Here is a 15,775-nt window from a genome sequence, read left to right on the forward strand (position 1 = left end):
CGGCACACAGTACTGTACCCTTACGTCGGCTTCACATCCGATTCGGCACCGTGTTGAGCGTGTCCAGTGTGTTTGGCAGCCTGTAGAGGCAAAGCATATCTGTGCTAAAAAGATGGCTGGTTTCACTTCGGTATATTACTGGCACCTCACAGGAAACAACCCACAAAGACATAGAACAGCACACGACACAAAATAGCGGTATCTTCTGACGATTGGATGGACGAGATCCTGGAAACTGGTGCTTAAACCAAACATCTGTTGCAAATTTCGGAGGCATACATTAACAGCAATACACAGCTTTAGTTGCGCCAAGGAAACAAACTTCTAGTAGAAGCCACCGAAGCCGTTGCCGCCGTAGCTGCCGTAGCTCTCCGGATATGTGGCCGTACCGCCGTAGCGACCGTCGTAGCCGTTCCAGTAGTTGTTGTAGCTGCGGCCCGAGCTGGAGTACCCACCCAGCGGGCCGGCGAAACTGCAAATGAGCCGCGCAGTCAAGAACATAACCGACGTTTTCGTACGCGGTGTCTGCTGACTACAACAATTAATTGACAGATTTAGCTGAAACAGAGCGAGACACAGCGCCCCACTGCATCCGGGCGACAGACATGAAGAACATACAGAACACAATCAAAAACGGGGCAGCTGGTCACTAATAAGTCATTGCCTCATCTTCCGGGCTATTCTGCGCTTCTCTTCCATGATTGGTATTGCATGAATCTGCATGCCGTTGGTCACCAGTGGCGAGCAAAGACGACAGCTTAACTGCAAATAGGCATACCATGACTGTAAATGGGCATACCATGACTGTAGATGGACATACCGTGACAGCAAATGGGCATACCATGACCGCAGATGGGTATAACATGACTGCAGATGGGCATACCTATGGGACATACCACGAGCTTAGAGCAGAAGTAACGATGATGCATGCGAAATGAAGCATTAGTTACCTTGTTACCCTTCGGAATTTTCACTGGGTGGTTACGCCCGGCAACACGGGGGAATGAGGGGGGGGGGGTATGGGGGACACATTATTTTGTCCGCTTCTAATATATGGAACCTGCTGGAGAGCAGTAAATGTCTCGGTTGTTATATTCACGTGCAATTCATTTCCCAGTGCGCACAATTTTAACTCCTTGAACTGATCTGTGTCGTTTGGGAAACAATTTGCTAAATATATGTGCGTCCCTCACGATCATTTTCACTGGAGAGGCGGAACGCGACGGCTCACGACGGCCTTTGCCTCTCCAGTTGATGCGTCAGGTATGGCCTGATGCTAGCCAGCACCGTACCGAACTGGACAGCAGAAATCAGCACGTACCCTCCGGCGTACCCTCTGAAGCGGCCGTCCAGTCCGAGTCCGCCCAGCCGTCCGTAGCGTCCGAAGTCAGAGTATCCTGCCGGTCCGAGGCCGTAGCCGGGACCGAAGCCGCCAAACCGGCCCTGGTCTGCCGTCTGCGCCAGGCAGAGGGCCACCAGCAGAGCCAGCGTCAGGCTGAAGACGACTGCTCGAGACATGACGGAGCTGCGGTCGGACTGAGCTCGGGGTGAGGTGCAGGTGTGTGTGTGGTGATGCCGACACCCGACACCGCTCTTATACCCGCCCGCGGGGAACCGACCCCCCAGCGCACGTTCTCCCACGGCTGACGCCTCGGGGCATCTAAGACCATCCGGTGTCCCTCGACATGCCCGCCGACTCGTGGGGTGAGCCCACTGTCCGTGACCTCTGCCGATCGTTCGACATCAGCGCCCAGGGTCAGGTACCGTCTGCGGTCAGCCGTGTGCTCCCTGCCGGGTGCCGGGACGGACAGAGAGACTCCTGTGACCCTGCACAAACCATGATCCAACCGCTGACGCCTCCCGGTCTCGCCCGGCCGTGGGAAGCGCGCTAATTGGCTGCCGCCGCTGCACCGTAGCCAATTGGCGGCCGGTGCCGCATTCTGAGAGGCGGTCGAGACTGGTGCGAACCGGATTGATGGAAGTCTCAGCGGAGGCCGTATACTCGAGAGCGGAGATTTGGCCGTAAACCCAGCGGAAAGGCTCAGCACTCTAGAGCGTAGCTCCACTAGAAGATCTTTTGAAGAGTTCGTGATTTGAGAAACGACTTTTTCATCGCAAAAATGAGTGCGCACATTTTCACAAATTGGAAGAGGCATCGGCTTTCTCAGGATCTTGACCCTGTGCGCACATAAAAGTAGCATTAAACCCAAACTGTTGATCGCAAAATCGTGCCATGTTGCGTTCAACAAAGTGGGATAGGGAATCAGGTCTAATATACTAAAGCAAGACTTCTAGTTTTTATATTTTGACGTTTTTATCAAGCTATTGTCCAATAGACATGTGAAGAGATGGGTGGGCCAGTGAAGGCACCACAATTATATATTTCTAAGGGGTTTAATATATACTCTTGTGATTTATGGACATAATGGCCATGGGAGTCTGCCCGCTCCATTCGCCGGCTGTTTTCAGATGTGATGACTTAGAGTCCGTTGGCTGCCGAGTAAACGGGAGCCACCAACGAGTGGCACGCCGGGCCGGCAGATAAGTTCTGTCAATCCCACCCATCTACCAGCAGGGCTACTGGCCGTGCCTATCAGCAAAGCGAACATTCTCAGAACGCCTGCCTGAATAACTGACCAGTCGATATTTACCAGCTCCAGCAAACTGTGCAATGCACAAGCCATGCACTCGAAATTTATGTTCCGGCATAGTAAGCAGCGATTGTTTTGATTTGTAATCGGTAAGTTATACCGTTTGCTGTTCTCTCTCCATAGTAAAAGCATTTATGCGCAAAGCAGCTACACAAAAGGAAGGTGCCCTTCAAAATTAAACTTCATGAAATAACCGCACGAACCCAATTCTGCGCAGCATGTAAAACTGTGATTCGCATGACATTATGTTTGTCGTGAAAACTGTCATTCTTAGTGGAAATCCTACAAAGGCTGTCCCCGAGAATAAACAGAAGACGTATCTTCAGCTACTTGCGGAGTTTTCATTGCCGCGGCTTTCCCATTCCAAATTCTTGGGTACACTACCTATCTAGAGCCACTTCAAAAACGTTGCTGCACGCAGGCCCTGACTGATGTGTTGTGGACACTGGCAGACATTGATGACGCCACGTCAGCACGGCCGGGCCGACCAACGGCCTCTCACTGCTGCCAGGGCCACGTTCTTTAAGAGCCAATGAAAGGCCATTCTTTACTTCGGCATGAACCTATTCTTTGCCTATGACATCACAGCCCAAGCCCGCTCCTACTCGGCCGAGAGGCGAAGTAAGCGCGTTTTTTACAAGTAAGTCGGCAGTACTAACATAGCAGCACATAGCAACCGTCGATGCGCTGTTGAAGGCCTTGTACGTCCGACAAACAGGCAAGTCTCGATCTCATGTGGAAAGTGCGATCGAAAATAATGTGCTTAGCTATATATCGCCTACCAATATTGGGTATAATTATTTAAGTTATTTGAATAAAATTCACATGCGCCATTGCTGCGCGCCATAGGTCTTCACGGGGTTAGGATCAGCTGATTCCGCCTGTGCCCATGTTTGGAATTGAGGGCATTCTCCACTGCCGTGTATCTATAATGTCCCATCAGTGCGCGGAGCTCAAGTCGTAAGTCAATGGCGAACTGGGCTCAGAGTCGTAAGTCAATGGCGAACTGGGCTCAGAGTCGTAAGTCAATGGCGAACTGGGCTCAGGGGGCAGGCTGGTGTAAGCCTTCCGAGGGAAGCATACTGACTGGCCAATGGCCGATGCAAAATGCAACCTTGGAGCAGCCAAGCCTTAAACGACACCAGTTTCCTGAAGGCCAGGCCTGCCTTTTGAAAGGCATGCTTGTCCGCCGTCTTGGGGATGTCCTCCCCTCACCCCCTCACCCCCCGGCTAAAAATCTTAGACACGCCCCTGCACCTGACCCGCGCCTCCGTTACGCGGGGTTACGACGAGGCATGGGGACCATCGAACACTGACCAGGTACTCTGGCGGTCTAGAAACTAAGGCTACAGCTTATTGACAATGGGCTTACAAGGCGGTAAGTGAGAGTTGATGCTACTCGCCTGTCTTTGGACCAGTCAAGTTGTATTTGAAATGGCGTCAACATTGGGTAAGGATTGAACCGAATTTCTGTGTGAAATGTCATGTGTGCACTTCCAGTTTTTGCGATTACTTAGCTCAGACATTGGGCTTTCAAAAATTGCACAGCCTATACGCATGCAGCAAGGATAGCTTCTCCCCCCCCCCCAATATCTAGCTTTTATTCTTGAAACATGCCTTAGCCCTTGACCTTCTTCGCTCCTTTTACCAACGCGTACTGATGGGATAGGGGTTGGGTTAGTGGGACTCCCTCCCCTGCCGTTTCCAACTTATCAGAACTTAGGGTGTCTTATGACGTCCAACTTATGACGTCATTAATCAGAAGGCAATTTTGAAGTTGGCTGTAAATAAGCCTTTTCGTACTTTGCGGGCGTGTAACTCAGGGACCAGAGCGTTTTGGACGTTGAAAAGGGCATATCCGTGAACTGCATCAAAATATCCTTAAGAGGGCGATTTCAGTTCAAAACGTCATACACATGTGGAACATTCCCTTTAAGTCTAAGAACATTGATATGCACTTAATGTGTTTTGAGCTCATGCAGTATGTAAGGTCAAAACATGTCATGTACTTGATGTGTTTTGAGCTCGATCTCACGCAGTAAGGCTCGATTAAAGGAATTGTTCCACATTTATATTGGTTTTGAGCTGAAAAAGTCACCTTGAAACCTTCCGGTGCTGTTTATAATCCTGCCCTAGTTAAAACCTAATTTCCCTTAGTTTTTGAGCTATACGCTTGCGATAATGGAAAGAGTATTTCGGGGAGAGTATGTTGAAGTCACCTTGGCATTCATGATGGCATGATGACACCATTTAAGTCCTGCCGTTATCCTGCCAAATCCATCATTTCTCAGCCATGCGGCGATTAAGATCAAAAATATAATTTTCGAGGCGATCATATTTGGAGATCGTGAGCGTGATTTCCAAACATAACGGCTGTCAACTGGCCCTCAGTCAATTTTCTGCAAGGTACGATGACGTAATTTAACCATGACGCATCGGGGAGCATGTTTACTAAACAAAGCATTGTGCCGTCTAGAGCAGTCTTTTCCACTGAAAAGTATACCAACAGTCATAACTGAGCCTGTTTCCCCATACCTGATGCTTGCTTTAATACCTTCAAATGTGAAACATTTCCTTTGACGTGACAGTGTCGGCTCGCCGCGAGCGGTCGGTAGATTCTCCCGGCTCTCGCCCACCACCCGCACTGGCCGATGATCACCAGACAGTGTTCATTAATAACGTCACTGCTTGGAAAAAAGAAAAGCTAGAGACGATTTGTACCTTCAAAACTCGCGCAATGAATGTCCAATATGCTTCACAATTTTGAAAGCAATTACACGATGTGACGAAGAGATATCCCCAGAAAACCCTCATGGGCGTCGCATCGACCCCCCTCTCTTCCTCTATCAGGGCGAGGGTTAATTCTCCAGATAGTTGTGAATTTGAACGGCGTTGTTTGCTTACCTGTTCAGGCGATATAGCGATGCCTGAGAGATTTGTACACGGTGAATTTCATGTTGTCCAAGGCCCGTGCCGCCCGAAAAATCAATACTTATAACAGTCAGATCACTTTAGAAGGGGCTGAACCCCTTCCGTTTGGAACTTCGTTAACCAGCTTTGCAATACACCTCAACTTGTTTGAGTGATGTTTTAGGGGATGCTTGTAAAGCTAACAAAACAGGCAAGCACCACGTGTCGTGACGAGGTGGTTTTGACAGCTGTGAAGCCCGCATTTCTGAGCGCTCGCCATCTGCGATAAGCGCCAAGGACAGGGCCTCGTAGCCAGATGAGCTTTCCCAGGAAGGTTCATCACGATAAACTGGGATAGAGCGGACGGGGGTCTTTGTCAGGTCAGCGCGGAGACGGATCAGTAGGAGGCGTCACGGAGAGACGAGAGAGCAGCGCGGGAGAATCCAAACACCAAGGTCAGGTCAGGTCAGGGACAGCGGGAGCCTTGCGGAGTTTCAGCAGGCAGGGACAGCCTGACAGCTGACGTCCGCTCCGGTGACGTTGAATTCTGTCATCGAACACCTGTGGCAAGAACATGGCTGCGGAACGGGGAAGTGGAAGCATTCTTTGCGCCTTGGTCGCCCTCACGGCAGTGGTGACCTCGCAGGATCACGATGACCTCCATGCGTGTCTCGTCTTTACTGGAAGGGCTGCAAGCTTTGAGAGGTCCCACAATCAACACAAGAGCGTTGTGTATTTCGATCGTTTTGCGTGGATGTCAACTGAGTTAGAGTGCATGCTAATGAGAGGCTCATGTTGATGCATTTACTCCACCAATCACGTACCATCACAGCAGTTCAAAGGATCCCCTGTCCTCAACCTGATGTTGACCTGCCAAACGTTGGTTTGCCCACAGCATAGTTTTTCCTGGAACAGTACAAAATTGGGGGTAAAGTTTGTTATTACACCAAGCCTACGTCCATTGGGTATTCTGTCGATGGTCATGACTGGTGTACTCAAATGAGGATCTTTTTCATAGAATAATGATGTAAACAGAAGGAGTAAAAATATACCGCTCAAACAAGCGGCCGATTATGAAATGAATTATGTTAAGATGGTGAACTCAAAAGTTGCTGTTGCTCAACATAACTTGACTTAATTCGTTAAGAAACACACGCTCCGAGGAGACGCGGTTGTTGGGGTCTCAGCCCCCTCCCCCACCCACCCCCACCCCTTAAATCTTTCGCACAAATCGATGTGAATGACGTTAAATGTTTGTGGATGCCTGGCTGAAACCGGGCGGCGGGATTGGTATTGAGGCTCCTGACTCACTGTCCAGCAAATTTTGCCCTGGCGTACTTGGACCAGCTCCCCGACACAGCTTTTTCTGTCATCTATTGCGGTTATGTGGACAGTGGCATAACCACACATTGGTCTGTCACTGTCCTCTGTCACTGTTATTCATAGGCCCCGCCCGTGCCGCTGCTTGGAAATCTCTGTCCAGGGCCAGGCTGGTATGCAGACTGATATTGGCGGCCCCCGACAGTCATAAAGGCCCGCTATTCTCATTTGGTGATCTCAAGAGGCCCTTCGATCGGTGCAAGAGGCCCTCTGCCTCGGTTGTTAGGGTCTCAGCCCACCCCCACCCCCACCCCACACCCTAAATCTTTAGTATAAATCGATGTGAATGACCTAAGTATTAAACGACTGCATCGAATAAATCATTGGTGCAATCCCTCTAACAACAGATAACTGGACCCTTTCAAAACCGTTAGCGTAGTCAAGGGCGCTGCTAGAACTTTGATGTTTTTACAGAAGCATCGGAAGCATCATGTCTTGAACACCAGCGTATATCGAAGCGGGTAAAACAATTTGTATTGACATGCCGAACACCTGGTCGCCTGGAGATGCTCATTCATTCCTCGGAGTCGATTAGTGAAAAAGCCAAATAGTGATGGAGACGCAGTCTCATTCTTGAGCGCAAAAGCACCGGCGCCCGGCGTTGCAGTCTCCATGCGCCGGCCAACGGTCGGTCCAAAAAGGGCCATACATTGGGAAGTAATGTTTTGCAACGGCTTATAACATCAATTCGTCGGTGTGGAAGTTAGTGAGGACAATGTGATTCACAGGTGCTGCGATATAACTAGAACTGCGGGGCGCCGCTGCTGGCCCCTCTTCTTGTTTTATTATCATTATTATTATCATTACTGTTGTTATTTTTATTGCTAACCTTGGCGAAATCCAGCGAGTGTCCATTCTAACGCCGGGTCAGTACATATTACGTAGATAAACACGGAATACGCAACACATGCAAATGTGATGCAACGCCAGCGATACACATACGATGTTATAAAACATGAGCGACTTATAATTCAATCAGCACCTGCACATCATGCCCAGTTGGTCAATTTATGTCTAAGATTAATCTAAGACTGGAGCGTGTTCCTTGGGTGTCCTGGCTGCGCCGCTGCCAGCCCCTCTTCTTGTTTTTCACTATTTGCAGTTAAAAATACCCACTTTACCTTTCCAACATGATGCAAGTTTTCCCTTGGCTGTTATCCTGGTTTCCCAATTATTTGTTGTCATTTGTTTCCTCGCCTTGATTTCGTGGCGGCTAAGCAGCGGACCACACGTCTACCACAACTCTACGAAGATTTAAGTTAATATTGGCTTATAATATTCTTACTACATGACAAAGCACGTGTTCTATGGCGGTGCCCACGACGCCTCGCCTCTGGACAATGATCGCGTGCCGTTTACGCCGGTGTCATCCTGCTTGGCAGGGGAAGATGCAGCTGGTCGCGTGGCTCGCGGCGCTCCTCCTCCTGTACGTCCACGGGAGCCGAGCGAGCAGCATCGCCACAAGCGAGCAACCAGCGGCCACCACCGCGACGGCAACCAGCACCACGACGACAGGCACCGCCACCTCAACCACAGCCGCCACCACGCTGGACTGGGACGCCATCTGTCGCACGCTCTGTGCCATAGGAGCCGGTGGCGAGCAGTGCCACTGTTTTCCGCCGCCGAGGGCGTGAAGCGAACGAGGGTGCAGGCAGACTCTGTGCTGCGCAGACCACGCCAGACTGCGTGCTACACGGACCACACCAGATTGCATGCTGCGCAGACCACGCCAGCCTGCGTGCTGTGCAGCCGTGCTGGACCGCGCGCTGTGCAGACTGTGCTGGAGTGCGTGCTGCGCGGACCACAATGCCAGAGAGCGTCTTTCTTATCAGCCGTGATAGTGTGGGGAGTCAACACCAATATAAGCTTCTGAGGTAATGAGCCGGAATTGGTGTTCGTGTTTGATGTTATTGCTATCAGCCATTGGGCTACAAACTGTCCTATGTTAACTTATGTTTGAGCGCACCATGTTCACAATTATTTTGAACGAAATTGATCCTATTTCACGTTTTTCATCGGGATTGAGTGCTGCATGCCAACTGCCCCTGACACCACTATGTCCTGGACGCGTGATAGTGATAATCAGACTCTGGGCCTCGCCGCCATTTGCCAAGAAGTCTAGGTAGCTTGCTTCTGCTTTGCTGCATAGGAATCAATGTCAACTGCCTCATGATGGCCGTATAAATCGATGCAATCGTGCAGTTTTATTCTATAGCTACATTCAGTAAACTGGGATGTTAAAACGGCATGTTTGCTGAACATCAGAACTGCGTCATATGGACGTCCAACCCAGCGTGTCTCACTGAGGTGAACATGCAGCATATCACCCCAGGCGCAGCAGAACTGGGTCACTTAGGTCCATTTCTGTTTTTCTCGCCATAGACGCAAGAGCCGCGCCACCGAGAGGGCGGGAGATTCGTCCCCCTCTATCGTCAGATAGGAGCGGGATAGTCTACGCTCTCCTAAAACCCTGCTTCTTGTAAGAGAAAACATACATATATTTTTGCTGAGAAGTCGTACCCTCATTATTACCAGAGTGGTGTTCCCTTACATATGTTCGCTTACAGAGGATTGCATTGCTGCAAAAGTGCACGGACCACTCTGCCTAAGGCTTTGTTCCGAGATACGTTCGAACCCAAAGCGTCTGACGACCTTCAATGTAATATTTCTCAAACATTGCACGACCTCTGAAGGTCGTGCCATGTGATCGCGGCCGCCAGGACAGGTCACCATGCGGACAGGTCAGGTCAGCCTACCTCCAGCTGCTGTACCAACAGGAACTTCCAAAGTACTCGTGTGCTTATGTGAAGAGGAAGTTACCTTTTGTGCCACAGGATCAAACGGATTTGCGATTTTCATCTCAGTGCTGTCAATAATCATTGCCTCATCTGACTGTCAACATGGCTTGCAAAGTGATGTTCCCCAGACTGCGATAAAGGACAGACACCCAAGTGCTGAGAAAGGAGTACACAGGGGACATGAAGATTTCAACCACCATCCGGCTGAACTTCCTGATCACTAATAATAAACAATCCTAAGGAAACAGCACGCAACAGCGTTTCCCATAGTTTGAGCGCAGTAGCGCACTCGGTGGCCAACTTCATCGCTTAACAGTCTGTACGTGAACGTGATATGCCCTTGACAAGAAACCTTGTGACGTGTTGAACCTTTTCAGTTTGTTAACAAAGTTTTCAACTGAAAACAAATGACTGCTTAGTATGAGTAGACTTTTCAGTTGGTTGTACATGTTTCGTTCGGTTATACAGGTTCAATAAGGTTCAGAAGCACGGCAAAAGCCTTGGTAATGGAGGAAGGACAGGGAAGAAAAAGGGTCCCCCCATGGCGAACGGCCATTCTCCCCCCCAAAAACTGGACTTGGCCCGCCTAACAAAAAATTGCAACTATATTTTTATCAACAAGTCAATAAACTGAGGAAAGAGGACGTAAAATGATTGTGTGGGATTGACTGACAGAGCTATTCACTTTGCAACGGCTCGGTGAAAATCGGAGGATTTGCCAAAGTTGTTCTAGGTTCTACAGAGATAGTAAGGATCCTTGAACGCAGGTTACAAATGAAAGTGGAGTGCCCAGTTTGTATCAAGATGGCTAACCCATGCTGGTCTGAGAATGTTTAACCCTCGGTCAGAACTGGTGGCTGAGAAAAGCTACGCCAACATTGTATAGAGCATGCACGCTCGCAAGTTTTAGAACTCACAACTGGACGCCTGAGGTATGATTATATGTTGTTCCAACATACATGACGGAAGCGGTGTCATCTGATACGAAATCGCAACGGTGGACAAATAGCAGAAACAGAATCGTTAGTCTTGGATTCTCATAGAATGTGGTCGTCCGAATACTCTGAGAAACTCTTGCTGTCATGCGGTAAAGACGTCTTTGCCGTAGCTTTGGATCACCGTGCACGCATTTAGAAAGCATACCGCACTCGATCAGTGATCACTTATCTCTTTCTCGGCTGACGTTTTATGAGGACTCATGGATCAAAAGCGCTCATGGGTCAGAAGCAGACATCGGGTAAGGAAGTGCCATTTATTTTCATACTGGAGACATAACCAATAACGAAACTATAACTCGCGACCTTATGCTCGCCTGCAATGAGCATAGAAGTCTTGCTGATGTCACCGCACTTGACGAACGAGAAGCCGGAGAACGCACTTGTACGTCTGTCATGAGGATCTCGCAGAGAAGGGAGGGCAACTACCCCCACCCGTTCATTTCTTCAAAACTTCTTGACATCTTGGAGTGTCTGCGGAGGCCACGTCAGCGACACTCGTTGTAGCACGAACCGATGCAGCAGGTGCTCTTGTACTGGTCGATGCAATCGTAGTTGGTGTAGCACTGGTGCTGGGGTGGGTAGGGGCAGTTCACGCCCACTTTCCACCCGTAGCACTTCCGGAGGCCAGAGCCGGACACCATCACAGAGACGGCCAACAGGAGCAGACCGGCGAACAGCAGGAACTTCATGGCTGGTGTGTGATGCCTCTGGGCCGGAGAGATCTTTTGTACTTGTCCAGCCGGAAAAAAACGCACGCTTTTTCTGGCAGTTCCGCTGATCGCACAACCGGCTGCAAGAAGCAGTGATAAAATATTCAGGCGAATAAAGCTACACAACCGCCCTGTCACGTGATTGCAATAACCTGCCAGTGAAACTCGGAATTGCCCCACCAGTATTTGTCGTCATGCATATCACGCCATGACCATATTTGCAGCTGTACCCTCATCGCAGGAGCGGCGGCATGCATCGCACGTGACTCGTTAAATGATGTCAGGGGATGTTGAGCCCTAGCGTGGCAGACGCGTTGGCTATAGATTTGAACTGTAGCTGTCTGGCCGTTTGGCAATGCATGTAAGCTATTTGGGGCCATCAACGTCACCTTTTGCATCACTCATTTCTGTGCGAAGGCATTTGTTGAGCTTCCACGAACTCTGTCAGAAGATTTATGTTTGCCATGGTAATGGCTGGAAGAGCGCTGTTGCAATTCAAATGACCGATGTGATGCAACTAATCTACGACAATGGTGTCATTTTCCTTCCTCGGATCCACAACGGTTAACCTGATTGCATCCAAGCCTGTCGCCACGTGTCGCGTGCAGTGGAACTGGGACCTCCTTCTGTTTGTAGGGAAAAAGTTGGCGGGCACGCTTTCACGGCTTTGTAGATTCCACAAACCGTGACACAATCGGTTTTTCCAGTTGCCCTGGGTATCTGAGAATGACCCGCCGTTTCCAGAATATCACCTGACTTGCCAGCATTTGTCGCATCACGACACTTTATGACGCGGCCCGGTGGCTATCCTTGACTAGGCCCGCTTCCAGAGAGTGCTGCGGTCCACTTTTCGGCGGCATATGATCCAAGATACACAAAGATGATGTTAATGAACTTAAGTTGCCGCAAAGGCCGTTTAGCGTAGCCACACTATTTTCCTGTAAATTTTGGACACGCCCACGCTTTTGCATCCCTTTGGACCCGGAATAACTCCGCGCATGCAGGCCTGCGCATCTTCAACATTACGACATTACCATCGAGAGCTGTATCTCCAGAGGTTGTCAATAGAGCGCCTGGCGAATCGATCGATCCACCGCGATCCGGATCGACAAGGCGGCCAGTGGAGCCGGCACGACAGCCGGTAGGTACTCGGGACACTGGGACGGAAGAGCCCTCAGGCACTGAATGGGGAAGGTCATATGCCCATAGTGTTCTATCCTCCCCCTGCTGGGAAGGGTGAGGGGTTCTCCGGAAGTTCATTGGGGTGGGTTGGACGCGTGTCAAAACTTGTTTTGACAAGGCCAACGCATGCCTGCCTTAGAATGTTCGCCCTTTTTCGGAATCGACTAGTTAAATAGCTATGTGGAATATTTTTGGGCATGCGTGCTCGCATTTTTAAGAAGTTACGCTATCGATGCCCGGTTTTGAAGTTTCTGTCGAAATCAGTGCCGTTGGCTGCTGCAGTCAGTATTAGATGGGCGGCGATGGGCGTACGAAACACACCATTCATCCCATTTGTTCCTTTGAAAAGATAAGGCTAATGCGTATATTTCACGCATACAGCTTGGACGCCCATTCTCCGGCCGGGCTAGTAGTTAGAACGACACAACCAATGAAGATTTAGTGATTACGTCGGGAGTTATCGGTGCTCTAAATACCAATCCGCGCACAAGGTCTCTAAATTCAACATCAGAAATATTCGGCGTGGGATAACCTATACAAACTGGTTTTATTTGAAGAACTGTCTTGACGTATTATGAACCGATTCGCGGTCGTTTTCGTCCGACCATTAAGAACCGCATAATGTTAATTGCGGCTGACGCCGCGCGGTCTGTAGAGACTGCAACGCCAGGTGCCAGTGTTTTTGCTTCTTGAGTCAAGAGCGCGCTTAGTCAAAATTGATTTAAGCGATTACTTTCAGTTGTCCAGTCTGGCAAAAGACTGAGCATCTCCAGGCGAAGATGATTTGGCCATGCCACTATAAATTGTTAGCTCATTTCGATATACGATCTACGTTTCATGGACCATGGACCAATGGACTATGGTCCCTGAATCCATCCAAATCTATGAACCAGTCAATATCTCTGTTGGACCCCCGAAATTCCTGACTTCGCTCCTGACTGTTATGGGTTTACAAATACCACACTGCACCAATTAAACGTTGATAGCACAGAAACTTCATTTGAAGCAGTCATTAGATAGCTAGTTAGTTATCATTGTTGGTTTCTAAATCTGGGCAAATTTGTAGCATCTGATTCCCTCAGTCTAGGCTGTTCTGGTTAAAAAGGCGGAGAGAAAAATCAACGAAGAAAACGAAGCAACTTGGCATCTCTAAATCAAGTGAGCCGAATCCGGTGATTTCTCTTTGAGCGAGGGGACATTAGCCAACGGAGGGATCTTCGTCAACCGCTGTTTCATCTTCCAGACGTTAACAGCGATCTTTTGATCACTCGGGCGCAAACCGGCGGGATTTAGGGTGCCCTCTTGTTGTTTAGAGTGCTAGCATCTCTCTTGGCCTCAGGAGCGTCTGCAAACTTGGGAGGCGCCCTTTGATACATCGGAGAGGGGTTTATTTGTTGCTCGCACGTTTCTTATTGAGGTCATACCTTCTCATACTCATAACAAGATACGGAGAAGTCGGACGAGTCCTTGGGCCAGATGAAGGACGGATGAGAGGCGGCCTTTAGAAAGAAAATACTGTATGTTAGCAACAAATCATAGACAATTTTACAGCAGCGAATTATTGGCGCATCACCATCCACGATAGTCAGATTACGACACACACAAAATCAGCATTCGTTGACCAATAGATTGACTACCAGATCGAGCTTCTAGTAGTAGACGCCGAAGCCGTTGCCGCCGTAGCTGCCGTAGCTCTCTGGATCGGTGGCCGTACCGCCGTAGCGACCGTCGTAGCCGTTCCAGTAGTTGTTGTAGCTACGGCCCGAGCTGGAGTACCCGCCCAGCGGGCCGGCGAATCTGCCAATGAGCCGCACAGTCAAGGACAGTGCCGATGTTTTCGTACGCGGTGTCCGCTGGCTTCCATACGCAATTGGTAGTCTTAGCCGGAACGGGAGACAGGGAAGTATTCCATTGCAACAGGGTAACTGAGCTGAAAAAGTGAAAAAAGTAAACTCAAACGGAGCAGCTGACCACAAATAACAGCAAAATCTCAAGGGTTTCGCAAGATTACGTTTTTGAACTGTAAATCGCAACACGCTGTTCGTCACTGAGCCCACATGCTGACATTGAACTCAAGCAACAAAGACAACCATTTAAGTGGAGTATGCGTATCACATATTGCCATAACATGAAATACAGCATGCATCAACAGGCATCACATAACAGGCATTATGACGGCACATACAAACGTGTAGGGTTGTTATGTCTCACATGTGTCATGACAATACATGGCATGATTGCAATGAACACTTTGGCTCTAATTCATAATGTGATAGAGGACAAGAACTAAGTCATCAGGGATCAAGCTCACTAGTGGTATCGCCCAAACATCCAAGCACATCGTCGTCGTCATTCGGGCTTTACGATGAAGCCTGCTGCCGAGGCTGTGTGGCGTCACCTGCCTCTCACGCTGGCAAGAAGGCCGGGCACGGCGGGGAATGAAACCCCGTACCTCTGGTTTCACAGACGCGCGGCGGTTACCGCAGATCAACCACTTCACTATCACGCTACCGTTTACGACGTTTACCACTACACCATCGGCATGGCTATCTAAGAACTTCTTTATGAGCTTAGATAGAGGTTCCCACAGTGTGCCGTTAGTGTCTAAGCACATATGTGTATAGACCTTGACATAGCCAACGAGGGACACGCCATAGCCAAGCATACAACTCACGTCTCTTCATAGAAGCCAGCGAAAAAAAGATGATATGCTCTCAGATGTACTCTGACTGTCGGGTCCAGGTCCCATTTGGCTAGATACGTTCCTGTTCGATTTTCTTGCATAATTCAGGTTAGGCGTTTCGTTGGTGTTGAGTATTGAGTAAAATGTAGTCATTTCCGGCCTATGTGCAGGGTGCACCTGGCTGGAGGTCAAGGACTCGACAGACCCAACAGGGCGCAGAAAAATAATCTGTAAGTCCAGTACCGCTCCGACCTGCACAGCAGAAATTAGCACGTACCCTCCAGCGTACCCTCTGAAGCGGCCGTCCGGTCCAAGTCCGCCCAGCCGTCCGTAGCGTCCGTAGCCAGAGTAGCCGAGGCCGAAGCCACCGAGCAGGCCCTGGTCTGCCGTCTGCGCCAAGCAGAGGGCCACCAGGAGGGCCAGTGTCAGGCCGAATACGACTGCTCGAGACATGACGGAGCTG

General features: G+C 49.7%; 2 protein-coding genes across 2 annotated transcripts; both read right to left on the reverse strand.

The window, feature by feature from the left end:
• Positions 1-324: 324 nt before the first annotated feature.
• LOC119104300 (eggshell protein) lies at positions 325-11,426 on the reverse strand. Its single transcript, XM_037227997.1, has 3 exons — positions 11,249-11,426; positions 1,322-1,505; positions 325-472 (listed from the first exon to the last, which is right to left on the reverse strand). Exons 1-3 carry the CDS (start codon positions 11,424-11,426, stop codon positions 325-327), a joined length of 510 nt encoding a protein of 169 aa, XP_037083892.1.
• A 2,852-nt stretch (positions 11,427-14,278) lies between these two features.
• Positions 14,279-15,765, reverse strand: LOC119104301 (neuropeptide-like protein 31). The gene is made up of 2 exons (XM_037227999.1): positions 15,590-15,765; positions 14,279-14,426 (listed from the first exon to the last, which is right to left on the reverse strand). The coding sequence occupies exons 1-2, from the start codon at positions 15,763-15,765 to the stop codon at positions 14,279-14,281; spliced, it is 324 nt and encodes a 107-aa protein (XP_037083894.1).
• Between the last annotated feature and the right edge of the window lie 10 nt (positions 15,766-15,775).

The sequence above is a fragment of the Pollicipes pollicipes genome, unplaced genomic scaffold, assembly GCF_011947565.3.
Source record: "Pollicipes pollicipes isolate AB1234 unplaced genomic scaffold, Ppol_2.1 Scaffold_6052;HRSCAF=7182_pilon_pilon_pilon, whole genome shotgun sequence".
NCBI classification, from domain to species: Eukaryota; Metazoa; Arthropoda; class Thecostraca; order Pollicipedomorpha; family Pollicipedidae; genus Pollicipes; species Pollicipes pollicipes.

What these genes read in the sequence shown, in the direction of transcription:
- LOC119104300 (XM_037227997.1), bottom strand. Translation starts at nt 11,426, where the DNA reads ATGAAGTTCCTGCTGTTCGCCGGTCTGCTCCTGTTGGCCGTCTCTGTG. An exon ending in CAAGAGCACCTGCTGCATCG is followed by an intron (nt 1,506 to 11,248) that starts GTTCGTGCTACA and finishes TGTCTCGAGCAG; the next exon opens with TCGTCTTCAGCCTGACGCTG. An exon ending in TTCAGAGGGTACGCCGGAGG is followed by an intron (nt 473 to 1,321) that starts GTACGTGCTGAT and finishes GCTCATTTGCAG; the next exon opens with TTTCGCCGGCCCGCTGGGTG.
- LOC119104301 (XM_037227999.1), bottom strand. Translation starts at nt 15,765, where the DNA reads ATGTCTCGAGCAGTCGTATTCGGCCTGACACTGGCCCTCCTGGTGGCC. An exon ending in TTCAGAGGGTACGCTGGAGG is followed by an intron (nt 14,427 to 15,589) that starts GTACGTGCTAAT and finishes GCTCATTGGCAG; the next exon opens with ATTCGCCGGCCCGCTGGGCG.